Source organism: Rhinopithecus bieti, unplaced genomic scaffold (assembly GCF_001698545.2).
Source record: "Rhinopithecus bieti isolate Rb0 unplaced genomic scaffold, ASM169854v2 scaffold_40368, whole genome shotgun sequence".
Classification (NCBI taxonomy): domain Eukaryota; kingdom Metazoa; phylum Chordata; class Mammalia; order Primates; family Cercopithecidae; genus Rhinopithecus; species Rhinopithecus bieti.
In genome coordinates, this window is record NW_016817546.1 from 597,799 (window position 1) to 620,978 (window position 23,180).

General features: G+C 47.5%; 1 protein-coding gene across 1 annotated transcript in view; it reads right to left on the bottom strand.

Moving 5' to 3' along the window:
• Nucleotides 1-23,180, bottom strand: part of CA6 (carbonic anhydrase 6) — a 52,373-nt gene that overhangs the window by 20,174 nt on the left and 9,019 nt on the right. Inside the window, exons 3-8 of the mRNA XM_017855998.1 lie at nucleotides 17,605-17,753; nucleotides 15,902-15,994; nucleotides 11,801-11,870; nucleotides 6,736-6,893; nucleotides 3,207-3,321; nucleotides 379-499 (exon numbers count right to left, since the gene is read on the bottom strand). Of these exons, the coding sequence (XP_017711487.1) occupies nucleotides 379-499; nucleotides 3,207-3,321; nucleotides 6,736-6,893; nucleotides 11,801-11,870; nucleotides 15,902-15,994; nucleotides 17,605-17,753 (706 nt within the window). The remainder of the gene's footprint in view (nucleotides 1-378; nucleotides 500-3,206; nucleotides 3,322-6,735; nucleotides 6,894-11,800; nucleotides 11,871-15,901; nucleotides 15,995-17,604; nucleotides 17,754-23,180) is intronic.

The window sequence follows — 23,180 nt, forward strand, 5'->3', positions numbered from 1 at the left end:
AGGGAGGGAGGGAGGGAGGGAGGGAGGGAAAGAGAGAGAGAGAGAGAAGGAAAGAAAAAGAAAGAAAGAAAGAAAGAAAGAAAGAAAGAAAGAAAGAAAGAAAGAAAGAAAGAAAGAAAGAAAGAAAGAAAGAAAGAAAGAAAGAAAGAAAGAAAGAAAGAAAGAGAAAGAAAGAAAGAGAAAAGAAAGCGAATCTGGGTCTGCGGGAAGGTGGGCCAAGATGATGCCCAATTCTCTGTTCTATAATGAGCAAAGGGAGGCCACAATTCAGGTTCCCTGGGGGTAAGGAAGCCCTGTGATGCTGAACTGGGAGTTGAAGTAAGAAATCCTAAACAGCGATTCTCAGTGGACCTACAGACAAATCACCACATGGAGTACCTCAATCTGGGGCTGGTACCTAGAACATCTGAGCCCCCTCGTAAGGAGACGCTAGAGTGACCCTCTAATGGAGAAAGCATTTCAGATGTGGCATATAGAAAGATACGCAGTCTGTTGGTGCCTATTGCCAGAATAGCGTAAAATTGTTTTAGGGAAAGCAGGGGAAACGTGGCAACATTTAGAACAAGAAGACAGGCCAGGCACAGTGACTCACACCTGTAATCCCAGCACTTTGGGAGGCCGGGCAGGCAGATCACCTGAGGTCAGGAGTTCAAGACCAGCCTAACCAACATGGTGAAATCCCATCTCTACTAAAAATACAAAAATTACCCTGGTGTGGGGGGGCATGCCGATAATTCCAGCTACTCAGGAGGCTGAGGCAGGAGAATCGCTTGAATCCGGGAGGCGGAGGTTCGAGTGAGCTCATGAGATTGTGTCACTGCACTCCAGCCTGGGCAACAGAGTGAGAGACTCCAGAAGAATTAGGAGACAGATGCATGAGTCTAAGCTCCCTTTGGTCAGCCTGCTTGCAGTTGGACCTGTTAAAGATGACATTGCCTTTGGAAAAAAGAATTCTTGCTGTTAATGTTGTATATAGTACAATATGGAGAAATGATCACTATAGCTGACGTCTGTTTTTTCCTCTGCTAGTATTGTATTGGAGGAGTGAATTGTATTGGAGGAAACAATATAGAAAACACCTATATCCCCTATTAATTCAATAAGTGAACCAGGAAGGAAAGGTGGGGAGAAAATCACAAATAGGCCTTATTGGGGTGGGGGGTAGAAATTTAAGTTTTTTTTTTTTTTTTTGAGACGAAGTCTCGCTCTGTCGCCCAGGCTGGAGTGCAGTGGCGCCATCTCAGCTCACTGCAGCTCCGCCTCCTGGGTTCACGCCATTCTCCTGCCTCAGCCTCCTGAGTAGCTGGGACTACAGGCGCCCGCCACCTTGCCTGGCTAATATATTTAGTAGAGATGGGGTTTCACCAGGTTAGCCAGGATGGTCTCGATCTCCTGACCTCGTGATCCGCCTGTCTCGGCCTCCCAAAGTGCTGGGATTACAAGTGTGAGCCACCATGCCCAGCGGAAATTTAAGTTTTGAAAGGTATATATAAAGGTGGGATAAGGCCAAATGAGGTGGCTCATGCCTACAATCCCAGCACTTTGGGAGGCTGAATGGGGAGGATTTCTTGAGGCCAGGGGTTTAAGACCAGGCTGAGCAACATAGTAAGATTTCATCTCTACAAAAAATACAAAAAAAATTAGCTGGCTGTGGTGGTGTGTGCCTGCAGTCTCCACTACCGGGGAGGCAGAGGTGGGAGGATCACTTGAGCCTGGACCGCTGAGGCTGCAGTGAGCTATGATTGTGCCACTAAGCACCAGCCTGGGTAACAGAGTGAGACCTTGTCTCAAAAAAGAAAAAAAAAAAAAAGTGGGATAATATTGAGTAAACAATATTGATAGGATACTGATTCTACTGTATTGGAAAATATAAAAGTATCAGGAATGGTTAACAGAATGGGCTGTAAAGACAATGGATTCACCACAACGTTACAGAAAGCAAACAAAATAAAGATGAGGAGGCTGTGAAATCTTTACATTCTTGCCAACACAGAAACGAGGTGAGCCAAGGACACAGTTGGAGCCTGATCCAAGGAACTGGAGGATGCAGCAGAGGCTGGCCTACCTGCACCTACTTCCAGCACGCTGGGGTCTGGGGCCTGTGCCCCAGGCAGATGCCGTGAACAGTATATGGTCTAGTTAACTCTACCTTGAGAGAACGTATAGGAGGCGTTGCGGGTGGGTTCATAACACAGACTACGATCAAGCTGTGCAGGAAATAATCTCAGTGGGGTTAATAAGGTTAACTTGGCCAGGTGCAGTGGCTCACGCCTGGAATCCCAGGACTTTGGGAGGCCGAGGTGGGCACATCACTTGAGGTCAGGAGTTTGAGACTAGCCTGGCCAACATGGAAAAACCCCATTTCTGTTAAAAAAAAAAAAATAGCTGGGTGTGGTGGAAGGTGCTTGTAATCCCAGCTACTGGGGAGGCTGAGGCAGGAGAATCACTTGAACCCAGGAGGCGGAGGTTGTAGTGAGACGAGATTGTACCACTGCACTCTGGCCTGGGTGATGCAGCAAGACTCTGTCTCAAAAAAAAAAGGGGGGTTTAACTTGACCTACCACTCTTTTTTTTTTTTTTTTTTTTTTTTTTTTTTTTTCTGAGACGGAGTCTCGCTCTTGGTCGCCCAGGCTGAGTGCAGTGCCAGATCTCAGCTCACTGCAAGCTCCGCCTCCCGGTTTACGCATTCTCCTGGGTCTCAGCCTCCGGATAGCTGGGACTACAGGCGCCGCCACACTCGCACCGGCTAGTTTTTTTTGTATTTTTTAGTAGAAATGGGTTTCACCATGTTAAGCCAGGATGTCTCGATCTCCTGACCTCGTGATCCGGCCCGTCTCGGCCTCCCAAAGTGCTGGGATTACAGGCTTGAGCCACCGCGCCCGGCGAACCTACACTCTTATGAGAGCTTCTGGATGTTGTGGTATTTTTGCTTCTCCTGCTGTCTCTAGCCAAGAGTATGTAGGTAATAAATCACGTAGCTGTCTCTCCTGACCGTCTCCTGTGTTCTACTCACTGGCATCCCTGCCTGGACTGGGAAAAAGTCATCACCCTCTGCCCAAGCCCTGTGCAGCTTGGCCCACTTGAGTCTCCTGCTACTGAAATGACTCTCCTTCCCTTACCGGTGCCAGAAGAGATGGGTCCACCTAGAGGAAGGAGCAAAATAGGAGTTAAACTGCAGAACATGATCAAGAGTCAATCTCACTCACCCTGATTCGGGAAGTTGGATTCCACCACTCTGTGGTTCAGGGGCTGGGTCCTGCGGTAATCGTTTTGGATGGTCTTGTTGTGGTGATCCAGTAAGGAATTCTCCAGCTTCCAAACCTGGGGGCAACATGAGTGCATTATGGAGGGGAAGAGGCACTGGGTAATTTAAAAGAAATAACAATCGGCCGGGCGCGGTGGCTCACGCCTGTAATCCCAGCACTTTGGGAGGCTGAGATGGGCGGATCATGAGGTCAGGAGATGGAGACCATCCTGGCTAACATGGTGAAACCCTGTCTCTACTAATAATACAAAAAAATTAGCCAGGCGTGGTGGGGGGTGCCTGTAGTCCCAGCTGTTGGTGAGGCTAAGGCAGGAGAATGGTGTGAACCTGGGAGGTGGAGCTTGCAGTGAGCCAAGATCGCACCACTGCACTCCAGCCTGGGTGACAGAGCAAGACTCTGTCTCAAAAAAAAAAAAAAAAAAGAAATAACAATTGGCTGGGCACAGTGGCTCACACCTGTAATCCCAACACTTTGGGAGGCCAGGGTGGGTGGATCACTTGAGCTCAGGAGTTAGAGACCAGCCTGGCCAACATGGTGAAACCCCTTCTCTACTAAAAATACCAAAATTAGCTGATCATGGTCTTGTGCACCTGTAATCCCAGTTACTCAGGAGGCTGAGGCAGGAGAATCACTTGAACCTGGGAGGCAGAGGCTGCAGTGAGCCAATATCACGCAACCGCACTCCAGCCTGGGAGACAGAGCGGAACTCTGTCTCAAAAAAACAAAACAAAGAATTAACAACTGGGCTAGAACTTGGATTTATATAACCCTGACGAAGCAACTGTAAGAAGATCTCAAGTCCAGGGGAGGTTCTGGGTGCTGTGTGTCAGGCATTATTCCAGAACTAATCTATCCATGCATTCTTCCAACAGAATCTCTCTTTTCAGCTTTTTATATGAGTATTTGTCCAATAGTAGAAAGCAGAGAAAGAAGCAAGCAGAAATATATCAAGTGGCAAACTCAATTTTTGTTTTTCTGAGAATATCGGGGTTTTTTTGTTTGTTTGTTTTTGAGATGGAGTCTCGTTCTGTCGCCAGGCTGGAGCTCAGTGACACAATCTCAACTCACTGCAACCTCCACCTCCCGGGTTCAAGTTATTCTCTCCTGCCTCAGCCTCCTGACTAGCTGGGACTACAGGCACCCACCACCACACCCAGATAATTTGTATATTTTTAGTAGAGATGGGGTTTCACCATGTTGGCCAGGCTGGTCTCAAACTTCTCAGGCCATTCGCCCTCCTCAGTCTCCCATCGTGCTGGAATTACAGGTGTGAGCCACCTCACCTGGCCTGAAAATGTCTGTATTTTGTCTATATCCTTGAAAAGCATTTTTGCTGCACATACAATTCTATATTGGCTATTTTTTTTCCTCAGCACTTTGAAATTATGTTTCCACTCCCTTCTGATTTTCACTGTCGCTATGTTGAATCAACTCTCTGTCTAATAAGACTGTTTCCATGATAACCTGTCTTTTCTTTCTGGCTAATTTTTAAATTATTTCTTTGTCTTTGATGATTTCACTGTGATGTGTTTAGTGCAGGGTGTTGTGTACACAAACACACACATATATGTACACACCTAGAGAGAGAGAGAGACAGAGAGAGAAACTAATTGGCATTCTTGAATATATGACTTGGTATCTCTTCCTGAAAATTGTCAGTCAATATTTTGTCAAATCATGACTCTTCCCTATTCTGCCTCTCTTCTCCTTCTAGGATTTCGATTAGACATTTACTAGACCTTTCCAGTACACTGTGTCTCTTCACTTCTTTTCATAGTTCCATCTCTTTTTCTCTGTGCTGCATTCTAGATGCTGTTATTGGCTGTCTCCAATTTACTAATTCTCTCAAACTGTATCTAACATGCTGTTAAACCCATTCACTGGGTTGTTTTTTGTTTTTGTTTTTTTGAGATACAGTCTCGCCCCGTCACCCAGGCTGGAGTGCAATGGCATGATCTCAGCTCACTGCAACCTCTGCCTCCTGGGTTCAAGCGATTCTCCTGCTTCAGCCTCCTGAGTTCAAGTGATTCTCCTGCCTCAGCCTCCTGAGTAGCTGGGATTATAGGCTCACGCCACCACGCCCAGCTGATTTTTTGTATCTTTAGTAGACACAGGGTTTCACCATGTTGGCCAGGCTGGTCTCGAACCCCTGACCTCATGATCAGCCCGCTTTGGCCTCCGCAAGTGCTGGGATTACAGGCGTTGAGCCACCATGCTTGGCCAATTTTTTGGTTTTGGTTTTTGTTTTGTTTTGTTTTTGTTTTTGTTTTGAGACAGGGTTTTGCTCTGTTGCCCAGGCTGGAGTGCAGTGGTGTGATCTCAGCTCACTGCAAACTCCACCTCCTGGGTTCAAGTGATTCTTCCACCTCAGCCTCCCGAGTAGCTGGGATTACAGGGGCCCACCACCATGACTGGATAATTTTTTGTACTTTTAGTAGAGATGGGGTTCCACCATGTTGGCCAGGCTGATCTCAAACTCCTGAACTCAGGTGATCCACCCACTTTAGCCTCCCAAACTGCTGGGATTATAGGCATGAGCCACCGCGAGAGACCTGGATTATTAATTTTTGATACTATTTTTCCATTTCTAGAAATTCTATTTGTGTTTTTGTACCAAGTCTGGATGTCCATTTTTAGACTTTTTTGTTCTTTGCTCATATTTAAACCTCTTATTTATTTATACATATTAAACATTCTTATGTCCTATTAATTGTCTGATAATTCCACTAAGTGAAATCTTTGTAGGTCTGATTCTGCTGGCTCTCATTTATAATGTCTTTTTTCCTCATATGTTTTGTATTTTTTTTCTTAATTGAGCTAATTTCAGGTAACTTTCTTTGTGAAAATTCTTCTAGGTCTGGATTTAAGCTCATTTTTTCCAGAGATAATTTACCATTTGCTTTTGTCAGGTGTCTGAGGGCACTTCCAGCCTGACTGGCAACATTTTGGGGTGTGGGTGTCCTTGAGCAGGGGTCTCTTCCATCCCTTTCTCTAAGGAAATGAAAAGTTTAAGAAAAGGAGATGGCCAGGTGCAGTGGCTCACACCTGTAATCCTAGCACCCTGGGAGTCTAAGACAGGCAGATTACTTGAACCCAGGAGTTTGAAACCTGCCTGGGCAACATGGTAAAACTCTGTCCCTACTAAAAACAAAAACTAGCCGGGCGTGGTGGTGCATGCCTGTAGTCCCAGGTACTTGGGAGTCTGAGGCAGGAGAATTGCTTGAACCTGGGAGGCGGAGACTGCAGTGAGCCAAGACTGTGCCACTGCACTCCAGCCCGGGTGACAGAGTGAGACTCTGTCTCAAAAAAAAAAAAAAAAAAAGGTTGGATAGATGAGGCACAGTAGCCCTGCACACAGAAAATACCGTAGGACCCCCCAGTTGTTGACGTTCGTTGAGATGCTGGGGAGCACCCTTGTTAACCAGGCAGTCAAATGGGAAGACTTCGGCAAAGCGATGCCATACATTACCTGTGTCCTGGAGAGCTTGACAAAATCCACCAGCACAAACCAGTGGACGTTCTCAGTACAGGGAGGCGTGGTAAGTGAGCCGTGGTAGCTGTAGTAGTGCTGGAGGTTCTTGGGCAGCATGTCCCGAATGTCAAGGCCAGTCAGGGTTGTTCTTCGTCCTGACCAAGAAGACAGAACGTAATAGAATATCAGGGACCACCGCTGCCCCTCAGGAGGACAGCTCAGGCCCAGGCCTCTCCAGGTTGCAATCTCTCGAGTTCAGCAGAATGTAGAAGCTGATGATTAGGAAACAATTTCCCAGTTTACTTCTCCCTGGAAGGGATTGAGGGGAGAGACTTTGGGGATAGACGCACTCAGACACCTCCTCCTGGCTGAGTGCTCTTGGCTGGGTGCTCGCTCTGCGGCCGTTTTCTCATCTGTGGAATAGTCAGCAGGATTGCTGTGAGGGTAAGGAGGTAACATCTGGAAAGTAGCTGGCATTGAACCACTACATAGGGAAGGACTCCTAAGTGTAACTGCTGTGGTCACCATTATCGTGGCTAGGCAGAGGACACATTTTATGATCAATGAAAGAAATAAATATGGCCCCTGGAGACTTCTGGGTAAGTGCCCTCGAAGAAAGACCAGAATGCCTTGGTTTGGGCTCATTGAGAAGTGGGTAGACAGCAGTTGTAAATGCAGAATCAGGCCGGGCGCAGTGGCTCACGCCTGGAATCTCAACACTCTGGGAGGCCAAGGCGGGGAGGATTGCTTGGGGCCAAGAGTTCAAGACCAGCCTGGGCAACACAGGGAGGCCCCGTCTCTACAATTAGTTTAAAAAAAAATTTTTTTTAAATAATAAATGCAGAATCAGAACCAAGCCAGGGTCCAGGTGTAGGCATTTTGTCCTGAGCTCTTCCTGCCACACCCACTGGGAACCAAGCCCAGCCACAGATGGGGCGTAGGGAGGGGCCACTTGCACCAGGGCCTGCAAAGCTCCTACAGGAGCCACATCTGCTCCTGCTCTAGAGAGGCCCTTGTTCCATTCATGTCAACAACGCTGAGCCCCTGAGCTCAGCACGAGACTCTCAAGGCAACACAGGATTGAGCTGGGTTTTGCTTCACTTTCCCTGAGCGCTTTTGCGCTTCTTAAAGGCAGAGAATACAGTTTTGAGACATACATAGATAGGCCTGTTCGACCAAGGCCACGATGTCTCAGAGTACATAAGCCCATGAGTAGGCAAAGGAGTTCTAAGTTTTATCACTATTGGAAGATGCCAAGATATAACCTCCAAAAGGACTCTGTGGTAGAGATTTATTTTGTAACTCTAACATATTTAAGTGAAAGCCAAGAATTCCAGAATCAGGATGCAGCTGCTATAGAAAATAGTATAATGGTTCCTCAAAAAATAAACATATGGCCAGGTGTGGTAGCTCACACCTGTAATCCCAGCACTCTGGGAGGCCAAGGCGGGCGGATCACTTGAGGTCAGGAGTTAGAGAACAGCCTAGCCAACATGGTGAAATCCCATCTCTACTAAAAATACAAAAATTAGCTGAGCATGGTGGCACGTGCCTGTAATCCCAGCTACTCAGGAGGCTGAGGCAGGAGGAGTGCTTGAACTTGGGAGGCGGAGGTTGCAGTGAACAGAGATGGAGCCACTGCACTCCCACCTCAGAGAGACTCTGTCTCAAAAAACAAAAAACAACAACAACAAAAAAATTAAAAAAAATAGGTTCCCACATGACTCAGCAATTCAACTCCTATCTACCCAAAAGAAATGAAAGCAGGAACTCAAAGAGATGCTTGTACACCCATACGCATATTCATTGCAGCCTCACCTCACAATAGCTAAAAGGTGGGAGCCACCCAAATGCTCACCGGTAGATAAATGGATAAACAAAACATCATACTCCCTTTAGCCTTTTTTTTTTGAGGCAGAGTCTCACTCGGTCGCCAGACTGGAGTGCAGTGGCACAATCTCGGCTCACTGCAACCTCCGCCTCCTGGGTTCAAGTGATTCTCCTGCCTCAGCCTCCTGAGTAGCTGGGATTACAGACACCTGCCATAACACCCAGCTAATTTTTGTATTTTTAGTGGAGATGGTGTTTCACCATGTTGGCCAGGCTGGTCTCAAACTCCTGACCTCAAGCACCCCGCCAGCCTTAGCCTCCCAAAGCACTGGGATTACAGGTGTGAGCCACCTCGCCTGGCCACTTCAGCCTTAAAAAGGAATGAAATTCTGATAACATGCTATAATGTGGGCAAACCTAAAAGACATTATGCTAAGTGAAATGATCTAGACCAAAACAAACAAAAAAAAAAGACAAATACTGTATGATTCTACTTATATGAGGTACCTAGAATAGTCAAATTCTTAGAGACAGAAACTGTGGTTACCAGAAGCTGGAAGGGGAGATGGGGAGTTACTGTTGAACGGGTGCAGAGTTTCAGTTTAGGAAGACGAAAAAAGTTCCGGCAATGGAGGGGTGTGATGGTTGCATCACAATGTGAATGTACTTAATGCTACTGAACTATACATTTGAAATGGTTTAAGTTGTAAATTTGTTGTTGTTGTTGTTGTTTGAGATGTTGTCTCACTCTGTCACCCAGGCTGGAGTGCAATGGCACAATCTCAGCTTGCTGCAAACTCCACCTCCCGGGTTCAAGCAATTCTCCTGCCTCAGCCTCCCGAGTAGCTGGGATTACAGGCACCCGCCACCACGCCTGGCTAATTTTGTATTTTTAGTAGAGACGGGGTTTCACCATGTTGGCCAGACTGGTCTCAAACTCCTGACCTCAGGTGATGGGCCCGCCTCAGCCTCCCAAAGTGCTGGGAGGTGTGAGCCACCGCTCCCGGCCTTAAGTGGTAAGTTTTAATTCAGGCTGTGGGACTGCATGGAGTCACTGAGATGAGACAGAGCCTGACTCCACCCAACACTTAGAGCAGGAGCCAGAGAGTGAGAGGGCAGAGCTGGGGCACGCCGGACCACCCTTTGAAGGTAAACTAAGACAAGAGAAGAAGAGTGGCCCATAGATCTGCCCACCACTCCGGCTCGGTGGAGCAGTGGCCAGCTCAGGGTGGGGTGGGTGAGAAAGGAGAACAGGACTATTCTAGGACCTTTTCAAGGGGAGCCGGAGAACTGGGGGGCAGCTGGGGAATGGTAAGATCAGGAGATACGTTTGTTTGCTTGTGTTTGGAGGTGGGAGGAATTAGGGCAGATCTGTGTGCTGAACAGTCAATGATGCAGGCCGGGCGCGGTGGCTCGCGCCTGTAATCCCAGCACTTTGGGAGGCTGAGGTGGGCAGATCACGAGGTCAGGAGATCGAGATCATCCTGGCCAACATGGTGAAACCCTGTCTCTACTAAAATACAAAAAATTAGCCAGGCGTGGTGGTGTGTGCCTGTAATCCCAGCTACTCAGGAGGCTGAGGAAGGGGAATCACTTGAACCCGGGAGGCGGAGGTTGCAGTGAGCTGAGATTGTGCCACTGCACTCCAGCCTGGTGACAGAGCAAGATCCATCTCAAAAAAGAAAAAAGAAAAATCAATGATGCAGAAGAGAGGGAAGAGAATGGCAGGAAAGGAGGCCCTGAGCGTGGAAGAGGAGTGGGTTGGGGCCCACGTGTGAGGGGTGGTGTTGACAAGAGCAGGGATTTGTCATCCATTGCAGCTGAAGAGAGGACGTGGAATCTGGACCAGATGCATGTGGTTTAAGGAGTGGAGTGTTTCTGACCCATGGCTTCTGCCTTCTCAATGGAGTGGGAATGGGAACATCAGCTCCAGGGGTGTTGCTGGAGCCTGGGCACAGGGGCTTCAGAAGAGAGGAGAAAGCGTGTGACAAGAATTTGGGAGGGCAGAAAGAAAATGCCCAGGGTGGTACTTTAGGATTTCTGGGCACTGTTCATATTTGTAGCTATAAATAAAAAAATAATACCAGTTGGCTAGGTGTGGTGGCTCATGCCTATAATCCCAAAACTTTGGGAAGTTGAGGTGGGCGGATCACTTGAGCCTAGGAGTTGAAGACCAGCCTGAGAACATGGTGAGACCCTGTCTCTACTAAAAATACAAAAAACCAGCCAAGCATAGTGGTGCACCTGTAGTCCCCACTACTCAGGAGGCTGAAGTGGGAGGATCAACCGAGCCCCAGAGGTGGTGGCTGCACTGTGTCATGATCGCACCACTGCACCCCAGCCTGCACGACAGAGCGAGACCATGTCTCAAAAATAATAGCGATAATAATACCAGTTAGATGTCTATGGATTCCTGTCCAACTGCATTCAGCTCTTTGGCTGCCAGCTCTGAGTTGGTCTGGAGCTTTGCCAGGTGAGTTCATGGAGGAGTAGAGGAGTGAGGGCATAGAGGGTGTTTGCATGGGAGTGTTGAGGGAGACTTGAGAGTGTTGGGGTGGAATCTAAGCTGGGAGAGAGATGAAAGAACACAGGCGTCACTAGGAGCAAGAGTGTGGAAGCCTCAGGTTTGGAGGACTCGGGTCAGGTGAGTTGCAGGAGGGGTTGGGTCCTGAAGTCAGGGGACTGGGAGGCTGGGAGGTGCGGGCGGAATGGGACATGTGAAGTCGAGAATGCAGAGCTGATGTGGTTATAGCTCAAAGTCAAGGGTTGACCCTGGGCAGGAGATGGCTCTTACAAGAATGCTGCCTTCTGGAGGCAGAGGGGATGGAAGAGCACCCCAAGTGTCTGTATGTCCAAGTGGGATGACGAGGGCTTCCCTCTTGACATTCATCTCAGCCTGGAGCCAGGTGGACATCTCTCTAGCCACCAGGACTGTCACTGCCAGCTGAGGTGACAGCCATCGAAGCGAGGATATCCCTACTTAGTGCAACTCCAGCCAGAAGTTCCAATCATAGGAAGTGACACATCGAATTTATGCACAGCCTTCTCAGAGAGGTTTGCTGCCTAAGCCAACAGCAGAAATCACTGGAACAAGTAATCTGGCACAGGGAGGGGTGGACCCCCTTGGCAGGGCCCACTGGCCACCCTGCCCACCAGCATCAATCCCCCGCCCCCTGGGCACACCCCACACTCATTCCCTTTCCCTCCTGCAGCCACAGTTGGCTTCCCTCACCTGGGTACTTGATGTTGGCCAGATGAGAAATGAAGCTGCTGTAGTAAGTGTTTTCAGGGTAATCCTTCACCTGCAACAAAGCGCAGAGCACTGAGTATAAGTGAAGAAGAGGCCCCAGCACCATCTCTACTCATCCAGCTGCTCAGCTTTCTAGCTGATTGGGTCGAGCCTAGAGAGTAAGGAGAGGCAGCCTGTGCCCTGTTGTGTTTTGGCAGAGACAGGCTGACTGACTGTTCTTTGCTACCAACCACACAGGTTCAGGAGTCCCTCCAGAAAGGCACTATCTTAAGTATTTTGGCAGCTTCCAGAGAAAGAAGCTTCTCAGTCATTGGTGATGCCCTCAGAAATGGCCAACACTTACTCTAAAAAAGTCCCCTGCGTGCTTGTTTTTGTTTGTTTGTTTGTGAGTTTTTTGTTTGTTTATTTGTTTGTTTTTTGAGAGGGAGTCTTTCTCTCTTGCCCAGGCTGGAGTGCAGTGGGGTGATCTCAGCTCACTGCAACCTCCGCCTTCCGGGTTCAAGCTATTCTCCTGCCTCAGCCTCCTGAGTAGCTGGAATTACAGGTGCTCACCACCACGCCTGGCTAATTTTTTTGTATTTTTAGTAGAGATGGGGTTTCACCATGTTGGCCAGGCTGGTCTCGAACTCCCGACCACCTCGGCCTCCCAAAGTGCTGGGATTACAGGTGTGAGCCACCACACCCAGCCTGTGTGCTTGTTTTGGGCAGTGTCAGCCACAGTCAGATTCTTTGTGATGAGGAGAGCTTGATCTCACGAGCTCCCTTCTTCATCCTCAGGACTTCCGACAGAGAGCCAGATGTCCAAGGCAGAACGACTACAATTCCCCCAACACCAAATAACTCTTTCTGAATGAGTATTGGCTTTAAAAGTCAGAAAAGTTGCTTTGGGTGAAAAAGGTCTATTTTCAATGGTTCTTCTCAGTCAAGTGGTTGATCTCTTTCACTGTGCATAAATTTGGCTTTCTTGGCTTTCTGACTGCATTTGCTATTTGTTTTCTAGATGTCTCGTGCCTTTATTGTTGCATTAGTCCACCTTTACTGCCTTCTTTTGTGTTAAGCAAATACTTTTCATGTACCATTTAATCATTTTTAGTTATTTTCTTAGTGGTTGCTCAAGTGATTACCATATACAACTCAATCACAATCTATGTCAGGTTAATATTAATTTAATTTCAGTAAAAGATAGCAACTTTGCTTCAAAAGAGTTCTATTTCTTCCTTGTCCTTTCTTCTATTTTTGTTATACGCATTACATCTACATATATTATAAGCCAGTGGTATATATAGTGGTATAGTCATTGCTTTAAATAATGTTGATGGTTTTTAAAAAGAAATTAAAAGAAGAAAGCACAAAAAATATATGTGTGTAGTCTTCTCCGTTCTCCATTTCCAGTACTCTTCACTTCTTTCTGTGGATCGGAGTTACTGTCTGGTGTCATTTTCTTTCAGCCAGAAGAGCATCCTTATATATGACTTGTAAGATATATTGCTAGTATAACTGCTAGCAATTATACTGATTCTTGTATATCTGGGAATGTCTTTGTTTCGCCTTCATGGTTGAAGGTGGTTGATTGGATATAGAATTGTTGATTGACAGTCATTCCACCGTGTTCTGATGACTTGAAAAGTCAGCCATTAATTGGATGGTCATTTCTCTACATATAATAAATCCATTTTCTCTTGCTGCTTTCAGCAGTTTAATTTTTGATGTATCTAGACTTGGGGTTTATTTATCAGACTTGGGGTTTTTTTTAGTTTCCTGGATTGGTAAATTTATGTTTTTCCTCAGATTTGAGGCTTTTTGGCCATTGTTTTGTTTGGTTTTTTTCTTCCACTTTCTCTCTCTCCTCTCCTTCTGGGACTCCCATTATATATATATGTGTGTGTGTGTGTGTGTGTGTGGGTGTGTGTGTGTGTTGCTCTACTTGATGTTGTCCCCGTGAGTCTACAAGGCTGTTCATTTTTCTTCTGTCTTTTTTCTCTGTTTTTCAAATTGGATAATTTCATTGCTCTGTCTTCAAATGAACTGATTCTTTTTTTCTTCTGCTGCCTCACATCTGCTTTGGGCCCACCTAGTGATTTTTTTCATTTTGTTTATTATACTTTTCAACTCTAGACTTTCCATTTGGCGCATCTTTAAAGTTTCTATTTCTCTATTGAGATTCCTTTTTTGAGTCATTGTCATCATATTTTCCTTCAATTCTTTGAACATAGTTTCCTTTCATTCTTCAAACATTTATGATAGTTGGTGGTTTGTTTCTTTTTTTTTTTGCTTAGCCACAGCATTGATAGTTGTTTTAAAGTCCTGTCTGCCTAATCGCTCTGGGTCCACTCAGGTCAGTTTCTGTTGATTGATTTGAGTTATTTTTTCCTCCTAAATATGGATTACATTTTCCTATTTCTTTGCATGCCCAACTTTGTTTTGTTTTGTTTTGTTTTTAAGATGGAGTCTCACTTTGTCATCCAGGCTGGAGTATAGTGGTATTATCTTGGCTCACTGTAGCCTCTGCCTCTTGGGTTTGAGTGCTTCTCATGCCTCAGCCTTCGCAGTAGCTGGGATTACAGGCGTGCGCCACCACGCCCTGATAATTTTGCATTTTTAGTAGAGACGGGGTTTTTCCATGTTGGTCAGGCTAGTCTCAAACGCCTGACCTCAGGTGATCTGCCTGCCTCGGCTTCCCAAAGTGCCAGGATTACAGGCGTGAGCCACCACGCCTGGAGTCTTTGTTTTGGTTTCCCTCTTATTGCCCAGGCTGCAGTGCAATGGCACAGCCTCAGCTCACTGCAACCTCTACCTCCCAGGTTCAAGTTATTCTCCTGCCTCGGCCTCCCAAAGTGCTGGGATTACAGGCGTGAGCCACTGTGCCCAGCTTTTTTTTTTTTTAGATGAAGTGTAGCTTTATTGCCCAGGCTGGAATGCAATAGCGTGATCTTGGCTCACTGCAACCTCCGCCTCCTGGGTTCAAGTGACTCTCCTGCCTCAGCTTCCCAAGTAGCTGGAGTTACAGGTGCCCACCATCATGCCCAGCTAATTTTTGTATTTTTAGTAGAGATGGGGTCTGGCCATGTTGGTCAGCCTGGTCTTGAACTCCTGACCTCAAGTGATCCACCCACTTTGGCTTCCCAAAGTGCTGGGATTACAGATGTGAGCCACCGCGCCCAGCCCCACCGTCTAGATTTTTTTTTTTTTTTGAGACGGAGTCTCGCTCTGTCGCCCAGGCTGGAGTGCAGTGGCCGGATCTCAGCTCACTGCAAGCTCCGCCTCCCAAGTTTACGCAATTCTCTCGCCTCAACCTCCCAAGTAGCTGGGACTACAGGCGTCCGCCATCTCACCCGGCTAATTTTTTTGTATTTTTTTAGTAGAGACGGGGTTTCACCGTGTTAGCCAGGATGGTCTCGATCTCCTGACCTCGTGATCCACCCATCTCGGCCTCCCAAAGTGCTGGGATTACAGGCTTGAGCCACCGCGCCCAGCCGTCTAGATTTTCTTAGAAATGCAGAGGTGTTGACCGGGTGTGGTAGCTCACACCTGTAACCGCAGCACTTTGGGAGGCCGAGGTGGGCGGATCACCTGAGGTCAGGAGTTCGCGACCAGCCTAGCTGATATAGTGAAACCCATCTCTACTAAAAATACAAAAATTAGCTAAGCGTGGTGGCAGGCACCTGTAATCCCAGCTACTTGAGAGGCTGAGGCAGGAGAATCGTTTGAACCTGGGAGGCGGAGGTTGCAGTGAGCTGAGATCGTGCCACTGCACTCCAACCTGGGCGACAAGAGTGAAACTTTGTCTCAAAAGAAAAAAAAAAAGGGAAATGCAGAGGTGTTGCCTTTGTCTGATTGGGTTGCAGGTTTCCCCTTGCCCTTCCAACAATTTGTGTCTACGCAACCCCTCTGGGATTCCAGCTCTTTTAAGTCAGCTTGTCCATGTTAACTAAGGTCTGGAGATTGACAGCACAGAAGGAGCACAGTGATCTTCCATCCAGTCAATGTTTCCAAGAACTGTGAGCTTGGGAAAAGATGGAGAGTGATAATGAAGAAGGCTGTTCAACTAGACTTTGCAGACACACGTGGGTAGTTTCTGCTTACCTCAACGAAGGCTGCCAGTACAGCCAATCCATCGGGCGCATCTTGGGCTATCTCATAGCTCTTGTATTTAGAATTGTAGTGAACAACGTGAATCTGTAAGAGCGAGGTAGGGTGGGTCAAGGACAGTTCATAGAAATTTGGATGCTTAAGATTTCCAGGGAAGAAGGAAGAGAAAGGAAGGTGCCCCATCTGAGGCCTCAGACTGTTCCACACAAGCAACTTGGACCTCCATCTCCCTCCATCTGGGCTGCAAATCCCATGAATCAAGAGCAGAAACTTCCCAAAGAATGGAAAGAACAAGAGTGGGATTCTGGAAGATGGCAGTTTCAGGCCATTTCCCAACCACACCTCCCTCCAGGCAGACAAGCTGGCAGAGTCTGAAGGGGTCACATGAGGACATAGGGTTCTCCTGGGGTGTCTGGGGGCTTTGTGGGGAGAGGGAGCTTGCGCCCCTTGTCCCAGGCAACCACTGTTAATGTGTAGTCATCCTATGGATGGATTCTGGCAAAAGAGGGAACTCAGAAAATCTAACACAGTCCAGACGCAGAGGCTCATGCCTGTAATCCCAGCACTTTGGGAGGCTGAGGCGGGTGGAACACTTGAGGTCAGGAGTTTGAGACCAGCTTGGCCAATATGGCGAAATCCCGTCTTTACTAAAAATACAAAAATTAGCTGGCTATGGTGGCAGGTGCCTGTAATCCCAGCTTCTCGGGTGGCTGAGGCAGGAGAATCATTTGAACCCAGGGGACGGAGGTTGCAGTGAGCCAAGATCACACCACTTCACTCTAGCCTGGGCAAAGGAGCAAAACTCCGTCTCAAAAAACAAAAAAAGAAAATCAAACACATAAAAATCCAGCTGAAACAAAGGAGGGCTTGCCACACCCTGTGGACTGTGAAGTCCTGCCCACCTGAGTCCTGTAAGGGCAGGACCTTGCCTGAACCCCTGTCACAAAGTGGTGATCCATCAACAGTTGCTGAGTGAATAAAAAATAAATTCAACTTCAGGATAACTTAACTGCTACCTTTGCACAAAGTCTTTTGGCTGTTTTTGTTTGTTTTGTTACTCAGACTGGAGTGCAGCAGCATGATCAGGACTCACTGCAGCCTCAACCTCCCGGCCTCAAGCCATCCTCCCACCTCAGCCTCCTCAGAAGCTGGAACTATAAGCGTGCGCCACCACTCCTGGCTAATTTTTTTTTTTTTTGTAGTCACAGGATCTCGCTACGTTGCCCAGGATGATCTAGAACTCTTGGGCTCAAGCAATTCCCCTGCCTTGGCCTCCCAAAGTGCTGGAATTACAGGTGTGAGCCAGTGCACCCAGCCTTGGCTATTTTAATAAGAAAAGTGATGGCCGGCACTGTGGCTCACGCCTATAATCCCAGCACTTTGGGAGGCCAAGGCGGGTGGATCATCTGAGGTCAGGAGTTCGAGACCAGCCTAACCAACATGGTGAAACTCTATCTCCACTAAAAATACAAAACTTAGTCGGGCATGGTGGTGGGTACCTGTAATCCCATTTACTCGAGGGACTGAGGCAAGAGAATTGCTTGAACCCAGAAGGTGGAGGTTGCAGTGAGCTGAGATCGCGCCACTGCACTCCAGCCGGGGCAACAGAGCGAGACTCTGTCTCAAAATAAATAAATAAAAAGGAAAGTGACTACAGGGTTTGAAGGAAAGAGGACGCAGTGGGGGTCCTCAGGTACCTCGATCACATGTCTGATCCCGTCCACGGTGTGCTCAGAGCCCCTGATCTTCGAGGACACTCCTCCCCAGTGAAAGTGCATCTGCTGGGCTATGTACACAGTGCCGTCGGCTGCTGTCATGCGCATGGTGGAGGGCAGGCTGATCTGCACTGGAGAGAAAAGGTGGGGCTGAGAGCAGAGTAGGTGAACACAGAGGGGTCAGGCCTACAGGCTGGGTAGCTTCTCTGCTCACCTCCCACCTGTCTGAACCTAGGGCAAGTCAATACCATAGACTGGCTTAGCATGCCATGAGCAGGGTCGCCAAAGGAGAAGAGGCGTTTGCACACACAGCACAGGGTGAGGTCAGGATGGAGGCCAGGCACTGAGTAAACCAGGCTGGGCAAGTGCCTCTCCCCAGCACACACCTTCCTGCTCAGAACCAACAGGTCAAAGGCAGGACCACAGAGTGGCAGGTCCAGCTTGCTGGCCCCAGGGAAAGGGAAGGTCCTGAAAAATTACAGTCAATGGGCATGGAAACTAGAATTCTACTCTCTATCTCTGGCTGATTTTGGAATTTGCCGAAGGTATAAGAATAGGAAATGGGGCCTCTTAGAACTGTTTTCTTTTCTTTTCTTTTCTTTTTTTTTCAGGCTCACTCTGCTGCTCAGGCTGGAGTGCAGTGGCACGATCATGACTCACTGGAGCAACTCACTGCAGCCTCCAACTCCTGGCTTCAAGGGATCCTCCCATCTCAGCCTCCTGAGTAGCTGGGACTACAGGTGCCCGCCACCACGCCTGGCTCATTTTTGTATTTTTAGTAGAGATGGGGTTTCACCATATTGGTTAGGCTGGTCTTGAACTCCTGACCTCAAGTGATCCACCTGCCTCAGCCTCCCAAAGTGTTGGGATTACAGGTGTGAGCCACCGCACCCAGCTGAAATCTCTGTCTTTTGGAATGAACTACACAAAAAGGAAAAATGGACTCAGTTACTAAGAAAAGTGACTAAGAAAAATACCTATGAGGATAGAACTTTGGCATTGGAAAGGGCCAGGCAGCATGTGTCTCAAGAGCGAGATCTTCCCATTTATTTATTTATTTATTTATTTATTTATTTATTTATTTAGAGATAGAATCTTACTCTGTCACCCAGACTGGAGTGCAGTGGCATGATCTAGGCTCGCTGCAACCTCTGCCTCCTGGGTTCAAGCGATTCTCCTGCCTCAGCCTCCCCAGTAGCTGAGATTACAGGAATATGCCACCATGCCCAGCCAATTTTTGCATTTTTAGTAGAGACGGGGTTTCACCATATTGGCCAGACTGGTCTCAAACTCCTGACCTTAAATGATCCATCCTCCTCAGCCCCCCAAAGTGCTGGGATTATAGGCATGAGCCACCACGCCCGGCAAGATCTTCCTATTTAAAGTCATCAGTGGTGGCTGTAAACAAGAACATTTTCTTAAAAGACAGCAAATATGAGGTATTTAAAACCCGTCAGATGCCCCCCTTCTTCCTTTCCAAATTATCTAAAGGAGCAGGGAGCTATGACTAAATTCATAACGTAATGTGCTGTAACACAGTAATCTGGCCTGAAAGGTTTTCACCAGCCGTTTGGCAGAACAAGTGCTTGGTATTTAGAGCTTGAGATGTGGCTGGCCTCAAAAATCAATGCTTGCAAGAAAAGGAGGCATGCAAGGTCAGCGATGTTGAAAGCGGATGGGAGCTGAGGAACTGAGGACCGGAGCAGAGCTCCCTAAATGGACCGTCAGCACCACAGAAGAAATGAGAGAGGTCCTCACAATTTCCCCAAAACACAGCCCCCGGGAGACGGAATGTGTTACTTCTGGTTACACTGACAGGCCCACACAGGCCCAGTTGGAAAAGAGCCACAAGCCTGAGCCTGTTGTTGTGCTTTTTTTTTTAGATGGAGTTTCCTCTTGTCCCCCAGGCTGGAGTGCAACGGTGCGATTTCAGCTCACTGCTTCCTGGGTTCAAGCGATTCTCCTGCCTCAGTCTCCCCAGTAGCTGGAATTACAGGCACCCGCCACCATGCCTGGCTACTTTTTGTATTTTTAGTGTAGACAGGTTTCCACCGTGTTGGCCCGGCTGGTCTTGAATTCCTGACTTCAGGTGATCCACCCACCTCGGCCCCCCAAAATGCTGGAATTATAGGCTTGAGCCACCGTTCTCGGCCATCGCTGTGCTTTTGAAAAGGCAAGGCCAAAAGTTAACTGGCTGTTCCCAAAAGTCGACTGGCTGAAACTTCCAGATCTGCATATCAATTCAACTTCCAGAAGAGGCTGCTCCCCTTTATGGGAACCCAATGTAACCAGTTTCTTATCAGAAGAGAAAAGCCACATAATCCAAGAATTTGCTGTGCTCAAGAAACAATCAGCAAACTGTCAAGGTGGTGGAAGTCAAAGACTGAGAAACTGACTGAGATTGGAAGAGACTTAAAGAGACCTGACAGTGAAGTGCAATGTGGAATCCTGGGTTAGACCCTGGACCAGAAAAATATAGGAGTGAGAAAGTCATGTCATTCAAATGAGGTCTAGAGTTAACTGTGTTGTATCATTTAAATTCAATAATAATTGTACCATGGTGGCTGGGCGTGGTGGCTCATGCCTGTAATCCCAGCACTTTGGGAGGCCGAGGTGGGCAGATCACCTGAGGTTGGGAGTTCAAGACCAGCCTGACCAACATGGAGAAACCCTGTCTCTACTAAAAAAAAAAAATAATACAAAATTAGCCAGGCATGGTGGTGCATGCCTGTAATCCCAACTACTCAGGAGGCTGAGGCAGTAGAATTGCTTGAACTTGGGAGGCAGAGGTTGCAGTGAGCCAAGATTGTGCCACTGCACTCCAGCCTGGGCAACAGCATGAGACTCCATCTCCAAAATAATAATAATAATAATAATTGTACTATGGTTATAAGATATTAGTGTTAGGGGAAGTGGACAAAGAGCATGTGGGAAATCTCTGTACTACTTTTGAAATTTTTCTAGTGAAAAGCTATTTCACTAGAAGTCGAGGCCGGGCACAGTGGCTCACACCTGTAATCCCAGCACTTTGGGAGGTCAAGGAGGGCAGATCACTTGAGGTCTAGAGTTCGAGTCCAGCCTGGCCAACATGGAGGAACCCCATCTCTACTAAAAATACAAAAATTAGTCGGGCATGGTGGTGCAAACCTGTAATCCCAGCTACTCGGGGGGCTGAGGCAGGAGAATCGCTTGAACCCAGGAGGCAGAGCTTACAGTGAGCCAAGATCACGGCCACTGCATTCCAACCAGGGCGACAGAGTGAGACTACATCTCAAAAATAAATAAATAAAATTGAAAAAGAAAAAGGAACCACCAGCCTCCTGCCTCCCTGCTGAACATTAAAAAATCAAAACCTGTGTAGAATTCTGTGTCACTCATGGGCACCTGTTTGAGGACTTATCCTTTTACGTTCAGGTCTTTTCTGCTCAAATGCACCATTCAGTGAACATTTTGAATTTGCTCTGTCAGGATCTGTGGCAAGTACCGTGATGAAAAACATGAATACGCGATTATCCGTATATTCAAAGAACTTCATAAAAGAAGTAGCCAATAGCAATTATTAAGAAAATAGTATATATTAAGAAAACACTGAACACTAGAGGCCCAGTACCTCAGGCATTTAAGCTTTTCTGGAGCCTATCAAATGTATTTTGGAAAATTTAAATATATACTTTTTTGTTGTTGAGACAGGGCCTTACTCTGTCACCCAGGCTGGGGTGCAGTGGCATGACCTCAGCTCACCGCAGCCTCTACCTCCCAGGCTCAAACAATCCTCCTGCCTCAGCCCTTCAAGTAGATAGGACTACAGGCACACACCACCATGTCCAGCTAATTTTTAAGTTTATTTGTAGAGACAGAATTTCACCATGTTGCCCAGGCTGGTCTCAAACTCCTGGGCTCAAGCAATCTGCCTGCCTTGGCCTCTCAAAGTGCTGGGATTATAGGAGAGCCACTACTACACCTGGGCAATATGTATTAATGGATCAGTGCCGGCCCACCAACTGTTACTAGTCTATAGCAAAACAAATCAATTGGGAGTTAGTTTTAGAAATTTTGTAGCAATTTGTGTGTCTCAACGGCCTGTGTTTCAATTTGAATTTCTCTTTATTGAAATGTTGAATCTAATTTTAATTTAATTTAATTTTTTTTTTTTTTTTTTTTGAGGGGAGTCTCGCTCTGTCGCCCAGGCTGGAGTGCAGTGGCCGGATCTCAGCTCACTGCAAGCTCCGCCTCCCGGGTTCACGCCATTCTCCTGCCTCAGCCTCCCGAGTAGCTGGGACTACAGGCGCCCGCCAGGTCGCCCGGCTAGTTTTTTGTATTTTAGTAGAGACGGGGTTTCACCATGTTAGCCAGGATGGTCTTGATCTCCTGACCTCGTGATCCGCCCGTCTCGGCCTCCCAAAGTGCTGGGATTACAGGCTTGAGCCACCGCGTCCAGCCTAAATTTAATTTTAAAATGAGGAGGCCAGGCCTAGCAGCTCATGCCTGTAATCCTAGTAATTTGGGAGGCCAAGGCAGGCAGATCACCCGAGGTCAAGGGTTCAAGACCACCCTAGCCAACGTGGAGAACCCTCGTCTCTACTAAAAATACAAAAATTGCCCAAAAATGTGGACAAAATCGGCCGGGCGCGGTGGCTCAAGCCTGTAATCCCAGCACTTTGGGAGGCCGAGACGGGCGGATCACGAGGTCAGGAGATCGAGACCATCCTGGCTAACACGGTGAAACCCTGTCTCTACTAAAATACAAAAAAACTAGCCGGGCAAGGTGGCGGCGCCTGTAGTCCCAGCTACTCGGGAGGCTGAGGCAGGAGAATGGCGTAAACCCGGGAGGCGGAGCTTGCAGTGAGCTGAGATCCGGCCACTGCACTCCAGTCCGGGCGACAGAGCAAGACTCCGTCTCAAAAAAAAAAAAAAAAAAAGTGGACAAAATCTATATATGGAAAATCATAAAACTAATGAAATAAATCAGGAAGAACTAAATAAGTGGAGAAATATTCCATGTTCACAGATAGGAAGACTTAATACTATTTCAACGTCCATCCTTTCCAACTTGGTCTACATGGTACCGAAAAGGGGTCCCGATCCAGACCCCCAGAGAGGGTTCTTGGACCTCACACAAGAAAGAATTTGGGGCGAGTCTACAGAATAAAGTGAAAGCAAGTTTATTAAGAAAGTAAAGGAATAGGCCAGGCGTGGTGGCTCATGCCTGCAATCCCAGCACTTTGGGAGGCCGAGGCAGGTCGATCACTCGAGGTCAGGAGTTCAAGACCAGCCTGGCCAACATGGCGAAACCTCGTCTCTACTAAAACTTAACAGGGGCATCATGGTGCACGCCTGTAATCCCAGCTACTTGAGAGGCTGAGGCACGAGAATCACTTGAACCGGAGGCAGAGGTTGCAGGGAGCCAAGATAGCACCACAGTACTCCAGCCTCAGAGCAAGATTCTGTCTCCAAAAAAAAAAAAAAGGAAGTAGTGGAATAAAAAATGGCTGCTCCAAAGGCACAGCAGCCCCAAGGGCAGCTGGTTGCCCTTTTTTTTTTTTTTTTTTTTTTTTTTT